The 26240-nt window shown below is 39.1% G+C and overlaps 1 protein-coding gene across 2 annotated transcripts in view; it reads left to right on the top strand.

Moving 5' to 3' along the window:
• Positions 1 to 6158: 6158 nt before the first annotated feature.
• Positions 6159 to 26240, top strand: part of NELL1 (neural EGFL like 1) — a 520182-nt gene continuing 500100 nt past the window's right edge. Inside the window, exons 1-2 of one of the 2 annotated variants that reach the window (XM_087719035.1) lie at positions 6159 to 6414; positions 17801 to 17929. In XM_087719035.1, coding sequence (XP_087575161.1) covers positions 6366 to 6414; positions 17801 to 17929 — 178 coding nt within the window. In that variant the 5' untranslated portion in view covers positions 6159 to 6365. The remainder of the gene's footprint in view (positions 6415 to 17800; positions 17930 to 26240) is intronic. The other variant, XM_087719031.1, reaches the window with a different exon arrangement.

Raw genomic sequence — 26240 nt, 5'->3', positions numbered from 1 at the left:
AATGATACTTTCCTGAAATATTTCCAGGTCTCACATTCTCAGTTCATTTTCCAGTTGCTTTTGTTTTTATTTGTTTTTTTCATTGATTGATTGGTATAGCCACCTATATCAAATACCTGAATCTGATTACAGCAATTAAAAAACAACAACAAAATGCAATATTAAAAAGAACAATTATATATATATATATATATATATATATATATATATATATATATATATATATATATATATATATATATATATATATATATATATATATATATATATATATAATAAAAAAACACAAATATAACAAAGGCAACAATAAAAATATTGGGTTTCTGTCGTGATGGACTCTTGTGACGAGCCGATTTACAGATGATGGAGGCAGTTAGCTTCCTCCCATAATTGGGGCTTACCAGGGGTTGTGACACTAAATATATACCTTCTTCCCTGGCTTCAGCTAATAAGGAGGAGACCTGTGGCTTAATGGCTAAGACGTTTGCCTAAGATGCAATACAGCACAGGTTTGAATCCCAGTAGGGGTATGGCTAGCTGATGAGAGCTAAATAGCTTGAAATAGATCTATACTAGTCTCCCTTTAGTTATTTATCAGCACAAATAAAACACACACACACACACACACACACACACACACAAAAGCATATAACACAATCCGCAGCTGAGGTATAAAAAACTTTAAACCACAACCAACCAAACCACTGATAGACACAGGCACATACGGTAAATCCCCACGCCTAGTAATGAAACCATGTCTTTAAGACCTTATCGGTAGGGTTGGAGTCATCTGACACTGATTTCTCTCTGGAGATGATGGCCAAAGGGTGGGCATGACAACAGAAATGGCTCTCTTCTAGGGCCCTGTGAGATGGCACTCCTTTATAGAGCTCAGAGAAGGCCTCTCCTGCTGGACCTAATGGTACAGGTAGATGCAACCAGGGGGGGGGATCCTACTGGTTTAACAACCGGTTCGCTATGCGTGCATGCGAATATAAGCCTTAGAGAAGGTTTATATTCCAGATTACTGCTTGGGAAGGAAAACATCTGAGGAACGGCAACTCACTCTGCTGCATGACTTGGCTGAGAAGATAAAGATAGGTAAAGCAAGGGGCGGGCGGGTGGGCTGACTTGCAAGTGGGAGTGAACCGGTTCACTCCCAGCTGATCTTCGGAGCTACCAGTTCTCCTGAACCTGTCTGAATTGGTAGAATCCCAACCCTGGATGTAACCAGGGAGAGGCACTTCCTCAAATAGTCTTATCCCATATTTTATTAAAGGACATCCACAACTATTCAGCACACTTAGGTAAAGAGAAATGTGAAGATCTTGAATCTCGAAACAAATATCAATTGTGTAAAGCCAGCAACTAAAACAAGAGAAGAGTACAAAAAATATTTTAAGACTTCCTACTGTACCAATCTTTATTTACCACAGGCAATCAGAAACAAATCTATGCACCTTCTCAGTAAGATCCATACATGTTACATATATTGTATGGAATATAAATAGATTGTGTTGGTTTAAAAATGATGAGGGGAGAAATCAGTAAGTCATGGTAATATCTTAATCATACTAATTCTAATAACATGTAATATTCTAATCAGGCACCTCATCTGATTAAGTGAAATCTGGTTAACAATGCTTGTGGTGGAAAATTTAATTAATCCCAAAGAATGTCCATATCCAATGGATCCAATTTTTCCCATTTTAACAAACACATATATTATCTGATTTTAGGTGATTAAATAAACATTGAAATGTATTAATTGTATTTTTCAGTGTAAGAATAAAGCAATGTACAATTGTTATCTCATATTCTTTCTTCAATGCCATTCAGCAAGGGTTAAACACCGCATGGGATTATCTAGCGCTTGTTTTAATGGACCCACTCCCCCCCTTCAGTGAATCATGTACAATCATAAAGAAGACAAATAACAGGTTGATGAGTCACAGATGAAGATATCCGTCTGAAATATATAGGATTCTTTTTGCCAGGAACAACAACTGAGAGGGATTCACAGGCAGCATGAAGGTGACCTACGCTGAAATGACTAGTGACAGCAAGAAGTTAAAAATGTTACTCAAGCCAAAAAAAAAGAGAAGAAAAAAGGAAAACAAAACTAACATACAGTATATATGATTCCTTCAAATATTCCTTATCTTAGCAACAGCTAGTTTTGGAGATTTTCTCTTTTATCTTAGCAGGCCTATTATACAGCACAGGCATATCTGTAACATGCTAAAACCCTCTTTTCCTACAAACAACTTAAGACAATCTACTTGGCTTTTTCCTATGAGGAAATATAGCCAATAATACTGAAATAGGCCCATAGAGTTGGCCATCTTTTCCTGAGACCACACAGCAGTGAAAGAAAGTCATAATTCCAATGAAAGATGCTGCACCTTTAAGAAATTGCCAACAGATGCAGATAGCCAATGAGGCTTTGTTTTTTGCTTGAAGACGCTTTGCTACTTATTCAAGAAGCTTCTTCTAGAACTGAAGAACCTTCTTGGATGAGAAGTGAAACCTCTTCAAGGAAAAACAAAAAAGTCCAATTGACTCTGGAAAAAAGCACCTTTGGGACAACTGTGACCTGGATGACTGAGATTCTGCATAGACACAACTCTACCATTAAATGAAGTGATTACTAGGTGAAACTACAACTCTTAATGATCTTACATCAACTTTCTTTTGCCTCACAAACCTGCAAAGGTAATAAATAGAGGATTGGTTGCAAAATTACTTTTCAATTATGCAATTGTGAATGGTCTCTTAATATGGGCAACCTGTACTTTGTGAGTGCATTCCAAAGCATTTTTCAATGGTGCAGTGGTTAGAATACAGTATTGTAGGCTACTTCTGCTGCCTGCCAGCTGCCTGTAGTTCAACAGTTTGATTCTCATCGGCTCAAGGTTGACTCAGCTTTGCATCCTTCCCCAGGTCGGTTAAAACCAGGACCCAGATTGTTCAGGGCCATAAACTGACTGTGTAAACCATTTAGAGAGAGCTGTAAAGCATTGTGAAGTGGTATACATAGTAAATCTATGTGCTTAGTGCTATCTTTCTCCATTAAGTCCTGAATCAGAATGCTGCATAATTCTGCTATATAATGAGGATTTGAATCTAGTCCAATATTCCAATACTGAATAGTGGGCTTGTCATTAATATCAACACAATCAGATTAATTTTTCTACACAAGCTATATTATTTTTGATTAAACATTTTGACTGCCGAGAGAGGTCTGGTTATTGGTTGATTTAGAAATCCATTTAATTAAAGAAAAAAAAAACATTTTACCTTATTTAAGTGAAAGGCTATAACTCATTGGTAATATATGCATTTTAAATTTAAAAGGTTCCATGGTCCTTGGCTTGAGCTTACTGAGATACAGTCCAATGGCCTGATCTGATATTGAGCAGGGGAAGAATGTAGCTTAGTACTTTTATATTTAAAAAATCCAGATGGCTACTAGATGGCAGCAAAATTAGACTTTCATGCCATGTAGTGGGTCTCTAGATTTCTGCAAACCACAATTGATAGACCTTCTGTAGCTCAATGTTTGAACTCATATTCCAGATTTCATTTTGGATAACTTTAAAAAGGCTCTGATGCTGGAGAGTAACTTCCAGTCAGCAATTATATTATGTGGCAGAAATAAATGGCTTGATCTGTTACATGGCATCTTCCTATGATACAAATTATTTTGGTTTTTCTTTTATCTTAGCATGATGTCTCTGGATCCACCACAGATAAATCTTAAGAGATTATCACATGGCGGCTGCTGCAGTTAGTCCTGGTAAAATGCAAATTAGAAAACATTTGACAGTTGCCCATGTTATACAGGAAGAGAGTTGTCACTGTTTGGAAAAGAGCAGGGTCAGCAACCTTAAATACTCAAAGAGCCACAAAGGTCCTAACTGGAAGTCCCCGGTTCAATTCTGGAGCCAACCAAAAGTCCAGTTCCCCCACCATAGAGTCTCCTCCTCTACCTGTCCTAACTGAAAACCCTATCAAATTGTGGAGCAGCGAGAGGGAGCTGCAGCAGAGGGATGAAAGAGCCACATGTGGCTTCAGAGCCACGGGCTGCTGACCCCCTGGAATAGACCATTCATGAGACATTCAAATGAATGCAACTTTTGACTCTAGAGCATTTGATAAGGCAATTCTAAGCAGAGATAGGAATTGGGAGTGTCCAAAATATTGGGGAAACGAAGCACACAAGAAGCTTAAAATGGGTGCCTTGGTTGAGTACTTCCTTTGAAAGTATCTTCCAAACAACCTGATCTTACCAAAAATCAGGTTGGGTAGGCCAAATGCAAATGGCTTTATCTTGACTTCCAATGCACACCCTCTCTTGAGGTCACATGTCTTACATGTTGGTAAGACTCCGTGCTCTTTTTAGCACCTGTTTTCTCTGCAGGAAGTTGAGCTTAGTAGGTCATTCCCAATATATTTTCACTAACTGGAAGCCTATTTCAACTATGACTTTTTTTTTCTTTTCTGTTTTGTGACCTACTCTGAATTTTTCCTCTGCTGTTTTAATCACTAAACTAATAATTTAAAACATTAAAAATTAAAAGCCTCCTGGAAGTGTTGTTGCCGTTGAATGGCTGCATCAAAATTCTTAAAATAAAATCCAGCCTCGAAAAAAATAACGAATTCCTCTAAAACCAGAAATGCATTAGAACTAACAGAATTAGCTGGGAAACCTCCAGGAAATGTTTAACACATTTTAGTCAGCATAGTTTCACCTTCTGGTTTCTAAAAAAAATTGCCAGAGTCATGGACAATGATTTTAATATATTCATGAACTTCTGTTATGCCCTACTTGTAGCTTGGATTTTCATGGTCCTTGATATAGTTCTCTCTTTTTAAAAAAATATATGTAACTTATTGCACTTATTGTCTTCTTGCATTGGAGTGATGTGTCAGTTTTAGTTGGGGTTGCCAAGCCAATTATTGAAAGGAAAACCGTGGTGCACAATTTGAATATAAGCCATTTTATTTTTAAACCCCAAACTCCTTAAGAATTTGAAAACTAGGAAAGACCTGACTGTCATATCCCATAACAGTTCTTGTGATGAATCAACTAATGTGATAAAAGTCTCAGGGAAGATCCTCACATCCTAGCTAATTACTAATCTGACAAATTATCCTTCTTATTCACTATTGCATCTTCTTGATCTACCACGAATCATTAAAAAAAGAAGTGTGATTGCATTTGCGAGACATGGCCAGCTTGTCCTGAAGCTGGCCATTAGGTTACTTCAGCTTGTCCTGAAGTAACCTAATGTTCTAGAGAATCCTATGCTGGGTTCCTCAGAGTTTTGGGTTCAGATCAAGAGCTCAGACATGCTGCACCTCTCTTGCACTATAGGATAAACCTGACCCAGGAATTTCTGCTCCCGCTGATTTTCAGAATGGGCATCAGATCATTTCAGCATATGGAAGCTTTCTTGGGTGGGGCCAAGGGAGTGAGTTATCCCAGGGCAGCCCTACCTTGCTACTTGGGCAGGAGTGGGCATGCTGAAGCCCGCTCCTCCATGCTGGGGACTTGCTTGAGAGCCCGGTCTTTAAATAGCTATGGGTATGAAATAACAAGGAAGGCACCTTACAGGTTAGGGAAAACCAGGTGAAGGACAGGCGTCTTTCTCTCTTGCCCCAGAGCCTCGTTCCCAGGGTATAGAGGGTATCCCCAAAGAGGGATCATCACCAATCACCGTGGCCCAAGAAAAAGGCGTCTTTAGCACTCCGCTCTCTCCTCTCCTCCTGATAACTCAGCCTCCTTATCACTCAGGGGGAGGGCAGCGACAAGTTGGTCAGATGCTTGGATAACAGCCTCCTTTCCCGTTCACTTGCTCAGTTCTTTCCGAGATGCTTTTACCTCCCTCTTTGGGGCGGGGGCGGGCGGGGGTGGTTTAGACCGATCCATTAAGATCCAAGAGGGGAGGGGGGAAATCCCGCACCCAACCGGCGAGCTGGCGGGTCCGCCTCTCCTCCCCGGCAAGCCGAAGCAACTGAAGGCGGCAGGGGCGTCGACGCGACGGAGCCGAACAAAGATTGAACGTCAAAACTGGGCGTGAGCTTGCGGAGCCCCACGGGAAAGGGCCGTCTGAGCCGGGCATCATCCCCACGGAAAGCACGTGGGCTCTTCCAGGGTAGCAGGTCTGACCGATGCTAGTGCTTGCACTGCTGTCTCGCTGCTCTCTCTCTCTCTCTCTTTCTCTCGGCTGCTGCTGCTCCTGCTCCGAGCAGCGGCCAAACAAGCGCTGTAAGTTTGAAGGCTCTGATGCTCGGAAGAGAACTAGAGCCAGGCTTTGCCTTGCGGGGTCTCCTCGGAGAATACAGCGCGATCAGCACCGATGGATGTCATGGTAGGCGTTTGGGTTTGCCTGGCAGCGGCCAGAACAGGTAAGAGCCGGGAAAGGAGTGGGTTCGGGGAGGGGGGAATCTCCGCCCCGGCTTCGCACGCGACGGAGATGGGGATGGTGGTGAGTGAGGACCGGAATGGGAGAAAAGCTTCGCAAAGAGGCGTCTTGGTACCGCCGGGGAGGCTGTTCCAGGGGGGGAAAATCCTCCTAAGAGTAGGAATCGGGCTCTCTAAATGCAAAGACAATAGGTAGCCGGTACACGGCAGGGAGGTTCCACTCACCTCCTTTCTTTTCTTTCGCTCTGCCTTCCTTCCCACCCCCCTCCTCGCTTTCTCTACAAAGTAGGGTCGTGGAACCGCGTTTGCGCTCCCCTGCGAGTTCGCGAGGCAACGTGGGGGCTGCGTGTTAGTGATGGTAGCGGAAGGGATCGGGGGGGGGAAGGGGTGGAGCGTTTATATTTGAAAAATAAAAAAATACCCCCCCCCCCCAAAAAAAACATAAACTGCCGGAGGCTTAATCTCTCTTTTGAAAAGTGGCGGTGTGGTCAGTGGGGATGGGGAACCGAAAAAGAAGGGGCTGCCAAGAGCGGCCGAAGAATCGCGCGGAGTGGCTTCGGAGGGGACTCGGCGCGCCGCCCCGGAGCCCCTGCGGGGTCTAGTCCTTGCCAGGCGGAACTCGGAAACTTTGCCTCGTAATGGCATTTGCTCTCGGAGGACCGGGCAAAACCCCACCCCAGTACAACGGCGTGAGGAAGCTCCCGCGCGGGGAACACGCGAGAAAGGATAGCCGGTTGGGGAAGGCAGTGCGTGCTTGGATGCAAATCATCTTCGATCTGCCACATGGTCCCTGTTCTCCCCCATCCAAATTCCGGGCTTTTATTTCCTTCCTTCCTTCCTTCCTTCCTTCCTTCCTTCCTTCCTTCCTTCCTTCCTTCCTTCCTTCCTTCCTTCCCTCCTTCATTCATTCATTCATTTATCCATTCATTCATCCATCCATTCTTTTAATGACCTAGTCTTTTGCTAAGAGGCACCAGGCCAGCGGCAACCGTGGAGTGGTTGATCTTCCTCTCTTGCTATCCCAACTGCCGCCGGGGCCAGCAGGTGAAGATTGCCTGTCAGTGGTAAATCAGATCCTCCGAGAGGGTCAAAAGCAAAGGGAGCGTCCCATCCACATCCCGAACATTTAAGGGAAGGTTATGCCGAGGAAGAAGCAAAGTGCTCGTTTCTTTGCACGGGGCTGACACTCTTTTATTGTCTTCGCTCAGCCGCTAACAAGCAGCTGCCTCCTCATCCTTCTGAAAGAAGAGGGCTGTTTCGGGAGGAGGGGGAGATCTGTGGAAGGGGAGGCGGGGGTGGATGGGGGTGGGTGGAGATCGCACAGATACAAGACCAGCTGAGATCTGGGAATCGGATGCGGGGATGGCCCTCCATTCAAATGGCCTTGCGAGATGTTGGGGGGCGGAGATTCACGCCCATCCCTCGAGGAAATCTGGTGCTGAAGCTTGAGGGAACGGTGTGGTTTGACAAGCAGGCTGACTCAGTAGCGCAAATCTGACACTTGGTTTTACACTATTTTCACCCCCTTAGCTTCCGTTGGAGACGTGGGGAGGAGGGGGCGGAAAGGGAGATGACGATCTTCCATTGGCTTTTATTTTGTGCTCTCCAAAGCAGCCCATTGTTTCATCCAAAAAATAATCCAAAGTTTAGGGATGCTTCTCCCAGTTTTCTGCTTGGTTTTTTTAATTTATACAGAAGATGAAAAGGCAACTTGGTGGTGAGGGGGATACCCCCCATCCTTCACTTGACAGAGAGCAAATGGAAGAAGAAACAGAAAAACTCTTCCCTTGCTTTTGGCCAAGTTGTTTTAACCAAGATCAAAGGAAGAAATTTCCTGAGTCCTTTACAGGAACATTTATTTCCTCAGTGCTGCCCACTGAAATATTTACTTGGGTCGAGTTCTCTAAGGCATAAAATCACTATATTCTTTCTTCTCTGATCCCACCCCAAGTGTCTTATTATGGATGAACTTTTTTTTTTTTTACCTGATTGTCTTCTAGGGCATAGAAGATATGGCTGGGAATGTAAACAAATACATTACAAAGAAAAAGAGTCTCAGCTAACTGTAAAGAACTGGCTGCTTTTTGGGGCAACAGGATGCAGATCAAAGTAAAGAATGGGCACACAGGTGTTGCTATAATTGTGTCTATCCCCAAATTTTTGCAGCTTCCAGTAATTAAACTACTCTCATTTTAGTTTTTATGCTCTGGAGCAATATGGCTTTCACATGTGCAAATTAACTGAAACAAATCAGCCAACATCAACAGCCTTGCTGCTTAGTGAAAAAAATGTGTGCTAGTGCTTTGTTTTTAACCTTTATGCTTGTTTATATTTGGATTTTTTTTCTTAAAAGGATTCTTAATTTAGCTCTAGGTGATTTTTGAGGGACGTGTATTTAGAGAGTTCCTTCACACATTATATTATTGCTTCTGAATCTACAGTGTAGCTCTATAGGCTATGGTACTTACTAAGATGTGTTCAATATAACTGCTTTTATATTCTAGAATAAAGCACTTTTTAAGGAACAGGCTGGTACTCTTACCGGTGTGTACTGCAGAGCACAACATCTTTAGCAACTATAATTTAGCTCTTATATAGTAGAAATGTATATTATATTTTATACCCCAAGCTATAGAACTAGAGGAGCAATTATTTTATATCCCTCTATACTTAAGATTTCTATGGTCAAGTATGTATTATTCATATTTACACCTGTATTCAAATCACTGCAAAGGAAAACTATGATCTTGGGTAGCTTTCATTGCTTTTCAAATGATTGACGTGGGGAACTTTTTATAGTGAAAAGTGAAAGATTGCAAAACTGTTAAACATTAAAAGTATTTAAGAAGCGGGACTGTGTCAGAAAAACATTTTTTTCGGTCTAAACTCAGTTGCAACTGCTATTCATTTTGGTGAAGTGAACTAAAGGGACACCAATAGCAATGCTTCACTGGCAATGAATTGTACGTCCTTTGATGAATAAATCACCCCTTCAACTTGTTCCTGAGTTTTGCAAATTGGACCTAATTAGCAATCAGGTCCTAATTCTGAGGACTGCATGGAAATGTTGCTTGACTGGTCTAGCTAGATAAAATATTTCTCATTCATAAGAAATGGTGCTTTTGAACCCTACAAGAGGAACTAAATTTGGAAAGAAGTTTCATCAAACTGCTCAGGAGTGTATTTTGCCAAAGAATAGGGAATTTTAGTGTATTTACACCAAAATGAGTCTTAACAGGTTTTATATGCTATATTTGAAATCTGACCTACAGTTTAAAGATATAAATGCATGTATAAATTGAGCCAAAACACTTTTGTGACAGTCATGTTCCATGTCAGGGAATGGTTGTTAAAAGATATTAAGATAATGCATGTCTAAGGCATACGATACAAATAGGTTATTTTCTGGCTTTGCTTCTTGTCGATATAAGGAATTATCTGGCTCAGTCTTATGATAACTTCTAATGCTTTGACCATGAATTAGTCAAAGTCTTCTATTTTATTTTTTATTTTTTGCAAAATTAGATTAATCAGATTGAACGAGAAAGAAAAAGTCAGGATATGGACTCTTAGGATCTTATCTCTGCAATTTTTAGAGCAAATGATTTTCCATTTAACTGATTCTTTTGATTTATAAGAAGCAAAATGAATTCAGTCATCTATTTATTCTACTGGATGCAGATGAAATAGCCATATATGTTTCTACTTAAGATTTGATAGGAGATTTTAAAGCTTCAGGGAAGAAAGCAGATGTGGCCATACAACTGAAGCTGCAGCGTTGGGTTGATTAATTATTAATCAACACAATCATCTAGGGATTGGACTAGATGCTCTCATAGGTCATTTCCAAACCTTATATTCTAGGATTTTATGATTACTTTAACCCCACTGTCCAAATTGCTTATTTGCATGTATATAGACACAAGCACACACACAGACACACACCATAGTATCAAAAGCCAGCAGAAGAGGACTGATAGAAAGTTCTGGAGTACAGTATTCATGTTCAGTCAAAAAGCTTAATCTTGAGTTGGCTAAGGTCGCTCTTTTTAATTGGACAAAATCACAGAGTCCTGATTGTATTCCTATAATTTTATAGACTTGACATAGTTCTTTTAAATGTTATAATTTTCTTGATGCGGATGAAACTTTATCTAGGGAGATATATAGGCAATAGTTAAAGCACTGAGTGTTCCCACTTTAGTGCATTTGCATATTGAATGGTAATTACAAAACAGATCTTATAGAAACCTCTTGAGATTTCTTTTTAAATGGTTGGAATTGTCTTCCATTTCCCAATAATATCCCTTACAGCTTGATTATTTCCTCAGATTTTGCAAACTGGAAATTGTCCTCTCTTACTGTTAATTCAATGGAAAGTAAGCTTCATTGACTGTCGGAAGAAAATGATGTTACCTAGAGATTTTCAGCAGTGGATACTACAATTGGGAGACTGTGACTGGAGTTACATTTAAATATCTTACCATGTTGGCATCACAAACATAGCATAGTTGTGGTGATTTTGAATGCTGCCGATTCAGTATTCTCTCTGGGGAGGATGACTGCAGTTCCATCATGCTGTCATTTCCCTAATTAGTAAAGTATTGAGCTAAACAATTCCTGAGACCCCACATTATATTCTGGATAGTAGACATTTCCTCCTAACCTACACATGAAAATCTACTTGGCTCAGAATTGTTCTTGTCTAGATGTACTTAATTCTACAGTCAGAGATTGTAGATGCGGAGATTGTAGATGCGGAGTAATTCAACTCTATTCATATAATTTAATCTCTTTACAACTTTGAAGGACTATTTTCCATATTGTTGTCTCTTTTACAACATACAGTTAACTTCTGAAATTCTCTTAGCCTGAAGGAGAAATATTTCTGAAAAATATTTCTAAGAAAAGCCGTGAGGATCTGATCATGCAATCAGCAGGAATCAAGATTGACTACGGGGAAGTAAAGGGAAGGAAAGAAAGAGGGAAGGAAGGTCTAAAGTTAGGCATTTGATCCCTCATCCTGCCACTTTTTTATAGCACTTAATAAAATACGACTGTACTGTCCCCACCCTTTATTTTCGCATACATCCAAGTATTCTTTAAAAAAATCCCTCTTGTTTATTTCTTTCTCCTTGGTTCATTTGGGCAGAGTGGGCATATTCCAGTTTCCTTTTATTAGCCTGTAGATTTGGGGTCTCTTAAAGGAGGACAAATTATTAAATATTTTATTATGAAGTTTGGTGGCATGGAGAAGAGCAGTTTGGATTTCCCACATGGCTTTGGAACAACTCTTTCTTTGATTTATGAATGAGATCAGTAAGTGAAGACTTCCACGTCTATGGAGATTCTCAGTAATCCAGGTCATGGTTATCTCAAAGGTGGTTTTTCAGAAGGCAACTAGGCTGGGTTTTTTTCTTTGAGGAGGAAGAAGATATTTCGCTTCTTATCCAAGAAGTTTTTGGATGAGAAGTGAAACGTCGTCTTCTTCCTCAAATAAATAGTCCAGTTGCCTTTTGAAAAACCACCTTTGAGAGAAGTCTTTAACATTTCCTCATGCACAGATTTTGAGGCACCTGCCTTTTAGAGATGATGATTTAACCACATAAGGTTCATAAATCCCACAAACATTTTGAGTGGATGATTAATATCAGAAAATGTGAATTTTCCAAACTATATTTTATAGCTTTAATCTATTGAATCTCATCTTTCCCTTTCTTTTCCCCAAAACCATGTAAAGTGTGTGTTCTTCACACATTTTCTTTCTTCGTTGGGTTTCAAAACCTTCCAAACCCTGCCCATTTGTATAATAAAATTGTATACATCTATATACTATTTTATTGCTGTTTATAATTGGTTTTTATTATGTTTATGTGTAGCTTTTATGTTTTATGTCTATGTGCACACCACCCTGAGTTGATTTATGAAGGAGATGGACGTTTTTTAAAATATGATTGATAAATACATAAGTAACTAGCTCCTGTCACACTGCAACCTCTCAGCTTCCCAAGGAGTGTTCAATATGATCTTTGAACCCTAAGTTACCTTCCTCTGACCTAGTTGAACCTATATGACCCCTACTAAGATGTTTACTCACCAGCAAAGTAATTGAGACTTTGAGACTCTATTTGAGACTATCCATTATCTTTCCCTTCCCCCTTAAATAGCCAGTCTGTACAACGCTTCATATTTGACTAAAAATAAAACTAAAAATCCTTTAGAGCATTCAGGAGATCAAATGGAGCATCGGTAGCTGCAGAGTGCAAATATTATATTAGGAAATATTAGGAAATATTTTAGGAAAAAGATGTGGCTATTTTTAAGAGTAACAGAGAGACGCTGCATTGGCATTGCTCTGAATTTTGAAAGACCTTTTCTGAATTATTTCCGAATTTTTGTAGTTGTGTAAACAGATGTAAAACATCTTTCATGCTGCTTTAAGAACATAAACACCCACTGTTTTATTTTAACTTCGGAGGAATATTTTTGCTTCAATGCTGAAATAATATTAACCACATATCCTATAATTAGGGCAACTCAGGCAAGCTTCACAGATGATAGAGTGTAGCTCACGAATAGAGGCAGAAATGTGAATTGCGTGATCATGGAAAAGCTAAATCACAATTTAGTGTAGCGCGAATGTATAGCAATGAGTCTTCTGAATGCTACTCACTCATGAAAGAAAAAAAGGAGGTCGGTAATTTCTGCTTTTCATTTATTGAAGTTTGGCATGTTGTCTAGCCTTGAAATTACAGATAGTCACAACTGATTTTATGTTAATTTATGCTTAAGTATTCCATTCATTCTTATTTTACAGTCTTCTGTCCCAGACAGCCCAAAAACCTGTTACTTAAACAAAAATGAAAACTTTAGACTTCTTTTAGCTTCCCAGGAGGAGAAGTAAGAGATGCCAATATAGATGTTCCTTCATGTCAAACTAAATAGGTTTGAGCAGATTAACTTATTAATCACACTTATAACTTGCACAGAGTCAGCTCTAGATAATTAGGCACGCTAAGCAAAATCATATACTGGCGCCCCCCTATAGTTTGACTCATCGTCTGATTTTGTTAGGAATTTCAAAGTGTGCCCTCTTGTTTCTTTCTTTCACGTTTTTGAGTTTTAAACTTATGATTTTCAGCTGCAGACAGGGTGAGGAGGCGCGCATGAGAGAATTGGGATGGGAGAGGGTACCCGTCGAGAAGAGTTCCTTGCTCTCATCTTGAAAAATTCATCTATTCATTACAAATTAATGCCCCCCAAGTCAAAGAGCAGGAGTGTCAAACTCAAAGCCCTTGGGCTGGATCCAGCTGTGGGATGCTTAGATCTAGCCCTTGGGGCCATCCTGGAAACAGTGAAGGACTGGCCCATGGTGCCACTGCCAATGAAAATCAACCTTGGGAGGGAGCCCGTGGGATGCTTAGATCTGGCCCGTGGGGTCTCCCTGGAAACAGTGAAGGACTGGCCCACAGTGCCTCTGTCAGCGAAAACCAAACTTGGAAAGGCTGCGGGTACCCCCAACATGAGTGACATCAAGCTGGCCATGCCTATCCTGGCCATGCCGCCGCCTCCCGAAGTCAAACACAATGCGGTCCTCAATGAAATCAAGTTTGACTCCCCTGTCATAGAGCCTTGATGTGGCCTAGCCTAGAGCTGATCCTGGACCAGCTAAAGTAATCAACGTTTCCCAGGGGTTAAAGTCAGTTTTACTGAAGAGCCGAGGTGGAGCAGTGGTTAGAGTGCAGTACTGCAGGCCACTTCAGCTGACTGCTATCTGCAGTTCAGCGGTTCAAATCTCACCGGCTCAAGGTTGACTCAGCCTTCCATCCTTCCGAGGTGGGTGAAATGAGGACCCAGACTCTGAGGGCGATATGCTGACTCTGTAAACCACTTAGAGAGGGCTGAAAGCCCTATGAAGTGGTATATAAGTCTAACTGCTATTGCTCGCTATAGTTTTACATATCAAGCTACATTATTTGCCTCTTAAAGGCAATCTCAGATTTTTTTATGCCCTTAATGTAAGTTTAGAAAGAGAAGGAAAGAGAAAATTCACTTTAAAAAAAAAATTAAAACATAGAGTAAGTCTGGGTGACAGAAAACAGAGAATATTTTTATTAGAACGTTTTATTTTTAAAAGGATTTGAAGAAATGCTCTGGACTGTGCAGTCTGCTGCTTGTTCAACCAGTCCAACTTTTTTTTCAAGGTATCATCCAAAGTTAAATCATCCATTTAACTTTAAGAAGTTAAATGAATGTGACTCTTGCTTCTCGGTTGTTTTTTCCATTCAAAATTAAAAAAAAAACAGGAGTAAAGAAAGCTTACTCCTTAGTTTTGCAGCTTGTTTCCTATAGATGCTTTCAGTTCGAATTATTTTCAAGCCACAAAGCATGTGGATGAAGCTTTCCAATGTAGGGGTTTGTGGGGTGTACATAATTTGCAGGGAAATGATATTTTGAAACATTGAGTACAGCATAGAGTAAACCCTCAATTTAAGAGAACTGAGGGAAGGGTAGCTGTTAAGGCTGTCAGTTAAATGGATTTTTGAGCTCCCAAAACACTTGAACAGCAGTGAAATCACCACCTTCTCCTTGTGCAACTCTTTCCAGCAGATTCTTTACGGACACAATGCTTCACTTTTGAGTCCCAAAGACCTACTGCTGGCTCTCCACTCTTGAAGTGGATGATGAGATTTCACAGGCAGCTGTTATATTAGAGATGATTTAGACAAATTAATGCTGCAAGCCTGATCTATGTGGTAAGCGTAGAACTGTGGCTCAATCGTCAATTCTGAGGTAATGGAGGAGGACCTTGAAGTACAGCAAAGATGTGTATGAGTAAACCTGCCTTCCTACCTAAGCATTTTGTTTAATTACTGCAAGCAAAGGAGTGTGAAACTTGGAAAATTGGTTTCAATGACTAAACCATGACTTGATCAATGTATGCTACAAGTGCAATGACTGAAATCCCATTCCTTATTTAACAGCTGTATTTATACCTCCTAAATGCCATTCTTTATTGTAGATAAAGAAATAGAAAAAAACATTTTCTGAAAAATTATTACTGAAAAAAGAAGTCCTAATATAATAATGAACAGTCAGGCAACATTTATATACCACAGATTTTGTCCATTAAATCTGAAATATGCTAAAACTGAGGTCCACTAAATTGAGGAATCAATTTAGGAATGGGATCAATTAATTCAGAATCTTGTATGATTTAATGTGGATTATTAAGCCATGTATGAGGAGTAGTGCTACAGGGGGCTCCACGGAATAACAGGAGGGGCACATGCTTTAAATATTTGGGGGGGCTTAAATTTTTTTTGCCATTTAACAGACATATAGCCTTAATAGATACTCCTCCCCTTATTAGTTTATTCGACTGAGGGCGTCCTTCACTTACTTTGGAATTACATTGTCTATATTAAGTGTTTTTAAGAGATTTAGTCAAAAAAGGAAAGAAAAATAACAATGGTAGACAGTAATCATATTTTATTTTGCGAGGAATAAAAGTCAAGTTGCAAACCTGCTTTTGTCAGAAATGACAAAGGTATTGACACGGGTGTTCCTAGGAAGGAGATAAAAATGTGTCAAATAGTGAGCATAAAAGCCTGGTTGCCTTTGTAAACTATGCAATATTGAACATATGTATAAAAGGGGCAGGTTTGGACTGTGAAGCTGCGATCTTTCAGATTTTGACATAGCCCCCTCTTGTCATCATTTCCCCTGTGGGTGCTCTGGCTGTTGGCTTGTTTTTGTCTCACACAGACCATTACAGTACTAGAAATTCTAAAATAGATGAACCAGAACTCAGAACTGTATGAACAAAATAATATTCTTGAGGAGACATCTTCCTTATTTGTGACAGTGGAGCATATGTGCCAGAGCATGTGAGGATCTTGCGGGTGGACACATGAGGCGTGTCAGTTTTGACAATGCCGACTGCCTGCTGGACTGTGAAAAGCTTGGAATCCTTGTTGTGGTGCAGATGTTTGCAGCCTTTAGGCAGCTCACAGTTGTTTCTTTAAGCAACTGCAGGCTGGCAAGTCTCTTTTGTGCCGAGTCGGTATAAAACCATTGTGCATGCATGCTTTGTACCTGTTTAGAAGTCATTTCCATGCAAAGTTGCCTTAAGGTAAATGGGCCCTTGCCTAAGAGGGGGCTTTTTATAACAATATTGGGTTGACAGCCTGGAAACCTGGAACCTAGAAAATGCAAATTTGGCTTTGTGTCAGTAGGTTAGTCTCAGCTAGTGGGAATCCAACAGCTGAGCTTTCCAAGTTTCTCAGGGGAATAATTATCCTGACTCTGTGCTCCCAATAATTCCAAATGTAAAACCTTTTTCCTTCTAGTGGAAACTGTAAATGCATCCAAATTACATTCTAAATCATATTCAAAAACCTAGAACAAACCTGTTAAAAGAAAAAGTGTGGCTTATAATCTGACACACGCTTACCATGCAACTATTAGGCACCCTTGCTTGGCCAAGAAATTACAATGTTTTTCATCCACTATGTTTTATCTTTTATCTCTCTGGTTCTTAAAAATATATTCATTTGCAGAGCTAATATGTCCTGTTGCTGCATTAATAATGATAATTTATTGTGGATTATAGTTCATAACTGTTCTGAACGATGGGGTTCAGTTAAGGCAGTGCAACATTTTGTGGTTCCTGCCCTCTGGAACATCTCACTCCCTGAGGTGAGATTGGCTTCACTTTCTTAATGTTTCATAAGAACTTTAAGATGTGGCTCTGTCAGAGGGCTTAGGCACCCAATGTGGGAGCTTCATACTGGAGCTGGTTGATTAATTCAGTTGATTAATTAACCCCCCCACTCTCTCCCGTCCTCACTCTCCCTTATGTCAGGCTTCCCTCTTTGCCATTTTGCATCCAGATTTTATCTGTTAATTTTTTAATCTACTATACTTTTTTATGATGGATGATTGTAATGTTTTTCAATGTTTCCTATGTTGTAAGCAGCCCAGAGTTGGTGGATATGAGATGGGTGGCAAATACACTTTATAAGTAAAGGTTGAAGTATGACAGGATAACTCCGCCTACTACCAGAAGTTCAATCCTAATTGGCTCAAGGTTACTCAGCCTTTCATTTTTCAGAGGTCGGTAAAATGACGACCCAGATTGTTTGGGCCAATAATTTGTAAACTGCTTAGAGAGGGCTGTAAAGGGCTGTATATGAAGTGATATATAAATCAAGGTGCTAAGTGGTATATAGGATGGGTATCAAATCAATCAAACAATAATTTGTTCAAGTGCTGATTTAAGCATCATATTTGCATACCTCACTGTACATTATTGTAGAGTATCTTTAGCTATTGCACTTAGACTGAAACAAATCTTTTATCTCATAGTTGTAGGTCTTGGAATGGACCCTAGCCTACAGATTGATATTATCAAAGAATTGGATCTTGTCAATATGACTATCGGAGTTACACAGGTCTCTGGACTACATAACGCCAGCAAAGCGTTTCTCTTTCAAGGTAAGGCAAACCTTTCTCTAATGTTTAACAGGGAATAATATGACCTGTTTGTTAATATAAAACTTTTCTTTCTTCTCTTCTTATTTTTCCATTGGAGATTTTGGCTGTCATAGGTCTCCATAGGGGAGCAAAGGGAAATTCTGCAGTACACACAGGCACACACACCACTATATAAGTGTCATCATTTTGATATCTTTGTGATTTCTTTTGGATGTCGAGAGCCATGTATGAATCAGCTGAGGAAGAGGTTCAATAACTTTATTTAAAAAGCTTATTTATGCATTTAAGGAATGTACGGTATCCCTGTCTCAAGATGGATAGACACTAAGTGATTTCCACATATTGAAAATATAATAAAACAGCAATGAAAAGGTAAAGCTGAAACTAAACAATAGAGGTTCTTTAATACACCAATATTGGCACTGATGGCTCCATAAGCATTTCCTTGGAATTAGGTTCTTACAAGCTTATGGGATGTCAAAAGAAAAGAGGCCATCTTTGTTGGAGGAGTGATGGTGGTGTGGCTGGGCTGTCCTATAGGAGAGATATACAAAAGAGAATATCTGCTATCAGCTGCATCCCCACCCCACAATGTGATTTCCACCCTAACTGGGAGCTTTAGCAAGTCCTCTCTGGCTATAGGAGTGAACAAACTGGTATCTGAAATACCCAGGTCGTGAGCTATTTTAGGGCTTAAAGGTAACTACCAACATCTCAACCTATACTTGCAAACTTATCAATAGCCGGTGCAGAACCAGCAGCAGTGTGTATTATGGCAGTACTATGATGGATCAATACATTTACAGGTCATTGTATTGTGGACCAGATAAGGTTTCTGAATAGTCCTCAATGGTAGAAGTCTTCTTAAAGCCTGCACGGATTATCATGGGGGCACCAAGGTGCTCCCATGTTACACCCCTTTTAGGAGGCCTGCACTGGTTGCCGGTTGTCTTCCGGGTGCGATTCAAGGTACTAATTATGACCTTTAAAGTGCTCCATGGCTTAGGCCCAGGGTACCTGCGAGACCACCTACTGCCACCGGTAGCCTCCCATCGTCCAGTGAGATCCCACAGAGTTGGCCTCCTGAGGGTGCCGTTGGGCAGACAGTGTCGGCTAGTGACCCCCAGGGGGAGAGCCTTCTCTGTGGGAGCGCCTTCCCTCTGGAATGAGCTGCCCCCAGAGCTTCGTATAATCCCCGACCTCTGGTCCTTCCGACGCGCCCAAAAACTTGGCTTTCCCAGCAAGCCATCCTGGCCTGAACAAAATAAAATTAAGTATTGATCACTGTTAATTTTAATTTTAATTTTTTTTAAAAAAAATGTATTGTCAATTTTAACTGGGTTTGGGATATTTCATTTAATTTTTTTAAACTTTTATATTATGTGTTTTTTTTAATTGTTGTACAACGCCCTGAGTCCTTGGGAGAAGGGCGGCATATAAATCTAATAAATCTCAGTCTCAATCTCAAAGCCAATTACATTAATTTACTCATGAGGTGATAATGTCTGAGTCGTTGTTCATCCTGTTCTAGGTAAGACTACAATAAACGCAAATAATTTCAGTAAACATGGTTATTTCCACCTGTTCTTCCCTGGCAGGATCTTCTAGGCTATACTCAATAGTGCAACTACAGTCTATGGATGCAATCAGAATGGACAAATAGCTATGTCTTGCCACCTTGATTGTCACACACACACACCACAGTAGGCTTGAATGTAAGCTTGTATCTGTGTTTCATCTTCTTTACTTACTGTTTGATGGCTGTATCACCTAGGCATCTCTTAATTTGCTTTATTTCCTGAGAGAAATACCAGGCTGCTGGGATCAGCCAGCTGAAAAAGTCTACTCAGATCATATCTGATAAAAATATCTTAATGAATTAAAATTTATCCAATTCAGTAATATTATTATGTTCTTATAATACATTATTACTATAGCATTTCTGTGATACTGTATTATTTCAGTCTATTTGTTAACAAAGGTCCCCTGTTGGAAATATCCAATAAGACATTGTTTAAAGAAAAAAGAAATTAAAAAGACATTTTGTTTTCATGGCAAGAGTTCTTTGACTCCACTATGTTCGTTGAACGGTGTTACAGGAAGTGAGAGCATATTTTTCTGCACAAACTAACTTTGTTGCAAATATTCAAGCATGAGATTAAATTTGCATTAAGATCCAGGACTTCTTTTCAGTATTTATATTACTCAAGTGACATTTTTTCCCCTGTAAATAAAGCTTTACAGGAATAGATCACATATTTACAGCCTGATTTTCTGTGACAATTCAAAATAGTCTTGAATTGTGAATTTGGTGGCTTTCAGCTATTCCTCTTTTTTAATCAGAACCATCATAATTAATGAATTAAAATTTGCATTTTTTTTAAAAAAAACCAGCAAGTATTATAGAGGACAATATGGAAGTCTGTGTTTGGAAGTTAAAAAAATGGGTGAATGATCTAGATCAGGGTTCTCCAAACTTGGCAACTTTAAGACATGTTGCACTCCAACTTCCAGAATTCCTCAGCCAGCCAAGCTCTGGGAGTTGAAGTCCACAAGTCTTAAAGTTGTCAAGGTCAGAGACCTCTGATTTAGATAGTTGCTTACTTGTTTATGAATTATAATTAATGTACCTTTTGGTATCAGCATTAGTTTAGAGATTCCATTTTTACCCTCCAGTTAAGTTAAAGGGGGCCACGTTGTATAAAAATGTTACCTTTGCTTTTCTTGTTCTATCTAAAATGGCTCCATTTGCTTTGGAAAGTATAGTTACACAAATGACTTGGTTTACGTAATTTATGTGGGTGTACAAGTAAAATATAAATCAATGAGTAATCTTAACTTGCAGTTTAACACAAATATAGGTAAGGAAAGTTGACTGATACAGTGTTTCTGCATTCAAAATAATGTGTGGTTGGAGAATAAGAATCACAGACAGCTACTCTTGTTTGGATGAAAAAAAGTATGGAATAAAAATTTTCATGGTGCCACATGGTGTTCATGGTAAAACAATTTTCATATGTTGTAAACATACAACATATCTCACATACATTTGTATGACATTTATTGTAGGTCTTTACTATTAAAACATTGTTTTAACCCTACTATAGATATAGATATACTGTAGACTTGAAAACAATGAGTTAACCTAAAATGGTATTTAAATGAAAAACTTCCCTACCCATAGCCATTTATTATCATATCTGGCTAAATATCATGATGCAAGCTTATTAAGATATGTCTTGGTGAATTCCATCAATAACCACACACAAGAATTCTTCAGAAACAAATAAACAATGCATCAACATGACACATAGAGGCACACACTGAAATAGAGAGATTAGCATATTTTCTTATGAAGTCAGTTTGCTGATGTAGGACAAACCTTAACATGCAAATCAAAAGCACAGAACAAGATGAATCAGAGAGGGCAATTGGAGGTTGAGTGGTTATATGAACCCGACAGGAAGCATAATCAGTTTAAGCAAAAGTTGATAAGGAGGTTAATTTTAACTTGAGTTGAAGCACTAAGGAAACGAGAAGTTTAGGGAAAGTGAAATTCTAACAAAGGGTTATTAAGGGAAAACAACAATTGAGAAAGTTGTACACATTTTCTTTTATTACTGTTTTATTATAGATGATCAAATCAAAAGCTAAATTTTTACAGGGGAGTAGGAAAGGTAGAGACAGAGATCTCTGAAGAGGCTTTCAGATTCCTGAACTGATGGACAAGTGTAGCCTGTGTCAGGTTTTAATGGTTACCATGCTTGTTAAATCCAGAACCAATGCAAAAATGTTGTGAGAATAAGGGTTGATGAAGACTGCCACCAAATTATAGAATAGGTTTATTAAAGGAATTTATTTAATTGTCTCACAAGGAAGGACTCTTAACAGTGCACAATATACAAAATTAATAAAGCATTGTATCTGTTAGGTAAGCTCCCTGTTGGGAGAGTGAGTGTGTTCAGAGAAGTGCTGTTACAGTTGTGTTGGAGAATACCCAAACCAGCATATGAAGACACTGCAGTTTAAATAGCCTTTTACTTTCGTGGAAATAGAGGTATCAGAGTCCACCAAACAGTCCAAGTCATACACGGATAAGACAGTCAGTCATCAATGTCTTTCAGTTAAGGGATAATCCAAATAACATAGTCCATAATCATAGAAACAGTCTGGTACTCAAAGTTTGCTAGCAGTTGCAAAACTTACAATACCTCATGGCACTTTCTAATAGCCAGCTTTCAAAACACTCAGATCAGATCAGCCCAGCATCTAACAGAGAGCTAACAGTCATTCTGGCTCCCTCTTATGGCCAATTGAGGAAACAGCAACCAATCACATTTTACAGCATGATTTAAAGAAACAGGTATAGTATTGTACATGATTTATATATTGCCAACCCAACCATTAGATTATATTCCTAACAGTATCAATTTATCTTAGAGCCAATTTGGTGGTAGTGGTTAAGAGATCAGACTAGAAACCAGGAATTCTAGCCCCACCTGAGGCATGAAAGCCTGCTGGTGACTTTGTGCCAATCACTCTTCTTCAACCCAGGCGTGACAAGGTGGATTGGTCAATTCCTGTAACAACCAATGGATCAACATTTGGTCCATTTGAAAACAAGCAGACCTTGCACTTGTGATAAAACTGTAGGAAAGAAAAAAAGTGATAAAGATATCAATATACATAAGGTATCGTATGTTTTAAAACTATTCTGCTGGTGGCTCCACTCTGATTAATCTTCAAAAGCTTTCTAGAAGAGTCAAGTTTTTACAAATTTCTTGAAGGCCATGACAGATCAGAGATATAGAACTGAATCCAATTTTCAGATTGTTTTTACTCCTTGACTTTTATTTAGCAAGTTAGATGGTCTAAGAAGATATGACCTTGATCAAAGTCTTTCTTTGTGATGTTGATCAATATCATTTTTGTAGAAGGAAGTTTAAGCAGTTCCCTACCTGACAAAACTCTGGGCTTGATACTTGTGAGTAGCCTATGACCTCAACTTTGCTACATCCTTCCTCTTTGGAGTAGGCATAGGATAGTTGAGACACAACAATTTTGTAGGCACTACAGTGAGAATGGCAAAGCTTTGAAGGATGAGCTACGCTTGAAGTCTGAGAGGCTGACGTCATAAACTTGATGATGATTGTGGAAGTTCCAGTTTACCAATTCCATTCAATTGGTTTCTGATAGTATGTGCAAAGAAACCAATACAGCTGGCACCACCAGATGAAAATACCTACCAATAAAGTTATCAATGGTGTCTCGTTAGGATTGTGCAATCATGTTTTTGAGATGCTGTCTTTGGAGATAGCTGGGAAAAAAATCTGAAGAAAACCATAAATAAAATTGAAGCAACATTATAACCCGTGAATGATAACAACACATTATATTTTTATTTACTTATTCAATCTTCTGTACCATTCTGTGCATCAGCTGGGTGACCTTGCACCATTCTTCCTCAGCCCAACTCACTCAAATGGTTGTTGTGGGAAATATAGGGTGAAGGTGTGCTGGATATTTTCACTGCCTTGAGTTATTTGTAAAAATAATAAAGGCAGGATACAAATACATCAATCAATAGGTCAATCAAACTCTTAGTTGACTTTCAGCAATAAAGTTAAAGTCATGCAAACTGTAAGTAACAGCAAACACCCACAATATGCTGAGCTGTTTCCAGTAAAACAGAGAGAGAGTTAAACTTTTTATCTTTTCAAGAGCCCTTGTCCATAACTTAACAGGGAACAGTTATTCATTGTATGGACATTATATAGAAGGAATGGCTATCTCAAAAAAAGAAGGTCAACACTGAGAATCTTGTTCCTGAAAATTTCCTGGTTGGAAGTCAGAATTATTTGCCAAGGGCAAAGTTTGACAGATTAACTTTCTGTCATTTTTAATCGGGTGATTTCCTTAATAGATTGTGGAATTGCTATAGGTACAGTGTAACATTGATTGCAATGTTATAATGTTGAAATAATCTTTGATTCCTGAAGACCACATACAGAAGACAGATTTTTTCCATGACAATCTATCCCTAACTTGGTCTTCACTTACAAAGCATTGGGCAAAGTACCTCATGATGTTCAGAGCACAAGCGTGTTAAAAGTAAGTGACGAATAGATGAGGCAGTCTGGTGAAATGGATAAATAGCTGGTTCAAAAATTATACTCAGTGAATGCTCATTGTAGGATTCTCATGAAATTGAAAATAATATTGAGTAGGCTGACCCAAAGAAAGTCATGAATCCTCCATTCTTTAATATTTTTATTCATGACTTGAATGAAGAAGTGGAGAGAATGTTTATCAGAGTCACAGAGAATACAGAATTGAATGGGATAATTAGCATTCTACAAGACAGAAATAAAAAATTCAAAGCCATTGGGTTAAATAAGTAAAATGGACTAAAATTATAATACGGAATTTAACAGAGAAAAAAACGGCAACCTTTGTTCATTTAGGAAATAAAAAAAATTGCTAAAAGTTTGCCTTCAACTACTATTTCAAGTTTTCCCCCCATAAATGCAGTTACCAAACTAGGAATTCCCCATCAAAGGGGAGGGGAGGGGGGCTGAGTTCAAGTCTTAACTGTAATACTATATACGTTTTCTATTGCCTTATGTGTAACAGGAGGGGGCAGCACTTCCTAGTCTTTTCTCTAGTGGAAGCCTGGAGCTTGAATAGAATTGCCAGTAAAAAGAAATTAATCAAAGCTAAGTCAGTCCTATGGGAGAATATGAAAGGGAAATGGGCTGAAAACAACAGTTACCCAGGATTTTTTTTTGATAGACTTAATTAACAAGTTCTGTTCAGAGGCTCTTATTTCCCTGCCTTTCCTGTCTACTATATCAGTTCTGTTTTTCTAATCAGAAGAAAAAAACAACTTGCTATTTTAGAGCTTGCTTCCAAGTTGTGTCTCAGTCCAAGTCATTCACCATGCCTGCATATACTACTTCATGTAGGATATGTACTTCATGTACTTCTTTGAACCATTTGTGACTAAGGTATATGATTAACAAGTCTTATCTTCCTAGAAGGTTAAAAAGCTGCAGATGGTTAAAGCCAGCTTGAGTGTGATCATATTACCATACATCCTACTATGCTATATTATACTTTCCTTCAAACTTCTCAGTCATTGTGTTCCCCTACTATATCAGGATGTATTGCCTAGTGACTTAAAATTATAATTACTGTACTTTTATTAGTACTAATATATGTGTATACATTAGCAGATGCTGATTAATTATACCTATATCTATCTTTCTTTATGATGTTTAGATAGCTACTAGTTCTTGAAAGGAGCTGGATAGATCAGGAATGTTCTCACTGAACAGCTCAGCCACCATCCCTCAATAGACAGCCCAATTTAGTACAGTGGTAGTTTCTTGTGGTTCCTTCTACTATTTCTGTGCCTGTGTAAATTTAAACTGCATATTTTTATTGTGATGGATGCTCAAGGAAGCTCAATAATATCTAGTTCAACAATGTGAAGCTGTAAGGTGTCATGACTTTGAATTAACAGAATAACAGAGTTGGAAGGGACTTTGGAGGTCTTCTAATTCAATCTTTTGCTCAGGTAGGAAACCCTATACCATTTCAGAAAAATGCTTGTCCTATCTCTTCTTAAAAACTTCTAGTGTTGGAGCATTCACAATTTCTGTGGGTAGGTTGTTCCACTGATTAATTGTTCTGTCAGGAAATTTCTTCTTAGTTCTAGATTGCTTCTCTCCTTGAATAGGTTCCATCCATTTCTTCTTGTCCTGCCTTCAGGTGCTTTGGAGAATAAATTGACTCACTTTGTGGCAACCCCTTAGATATTGGAGCACCGCTATCATGTCACCCCTAGTCCTTCTTTTCATTAAACTAGACATAAGCAATGCCAGCAACCATTTTAATATCATCTTTCTCATTGTGTTATTCCTGCACACAGAAGAAAAGGCAACTTCTATTTCTACAATTAAGGCAAATTTCATTTAATAGAAACTTCATCTAAGGAATGTCACAAGTTTGTACTTTGAGTAACCTTTGATAAAATATATTACAGGAAGGCTCTGCTCCACATTACGACACACCAGGCCACTGGCTTTCAAGAAGCTGCCAACTCATGCAGAAAATGTAGGCTGATCTGTGTTAATGGGTTTGTATGTAGACGGGATTTCAACCGAAAACTCTATTTGACAGGGGTTCTCTGGACAGAAAATGGCATCAGCTTATAGAAAATTCTGTAAAAAAGTCAGATATTTTTCAGCTACCATAATAGAAAGAGGAAAACGATAATACTTGTAATAACAGAAACAGTTTTGAGCTC

This window comes from Thamnophis sirtalis, unplaced genomic scaffold (genome assembly GCF_051295495.1).
Source record: "Thamnophis sirtalis isolate CommonGarterSnake01/CBP01778 unplaced genomic scaffold, rThaSir2_p1.2 scaffold_1, whole genome shotgun sequence".
Taxonomy (NCBI): domain Eukaryota; kingdom Metazoa; phylum Chordata; class Lepidosauria; order Squamata; family Natricidae; genus Thamnophis; species Thamnophis sirtalis.
This window is presented reverse-complemented; position numbering and strand designations above follow the sequence as displayed.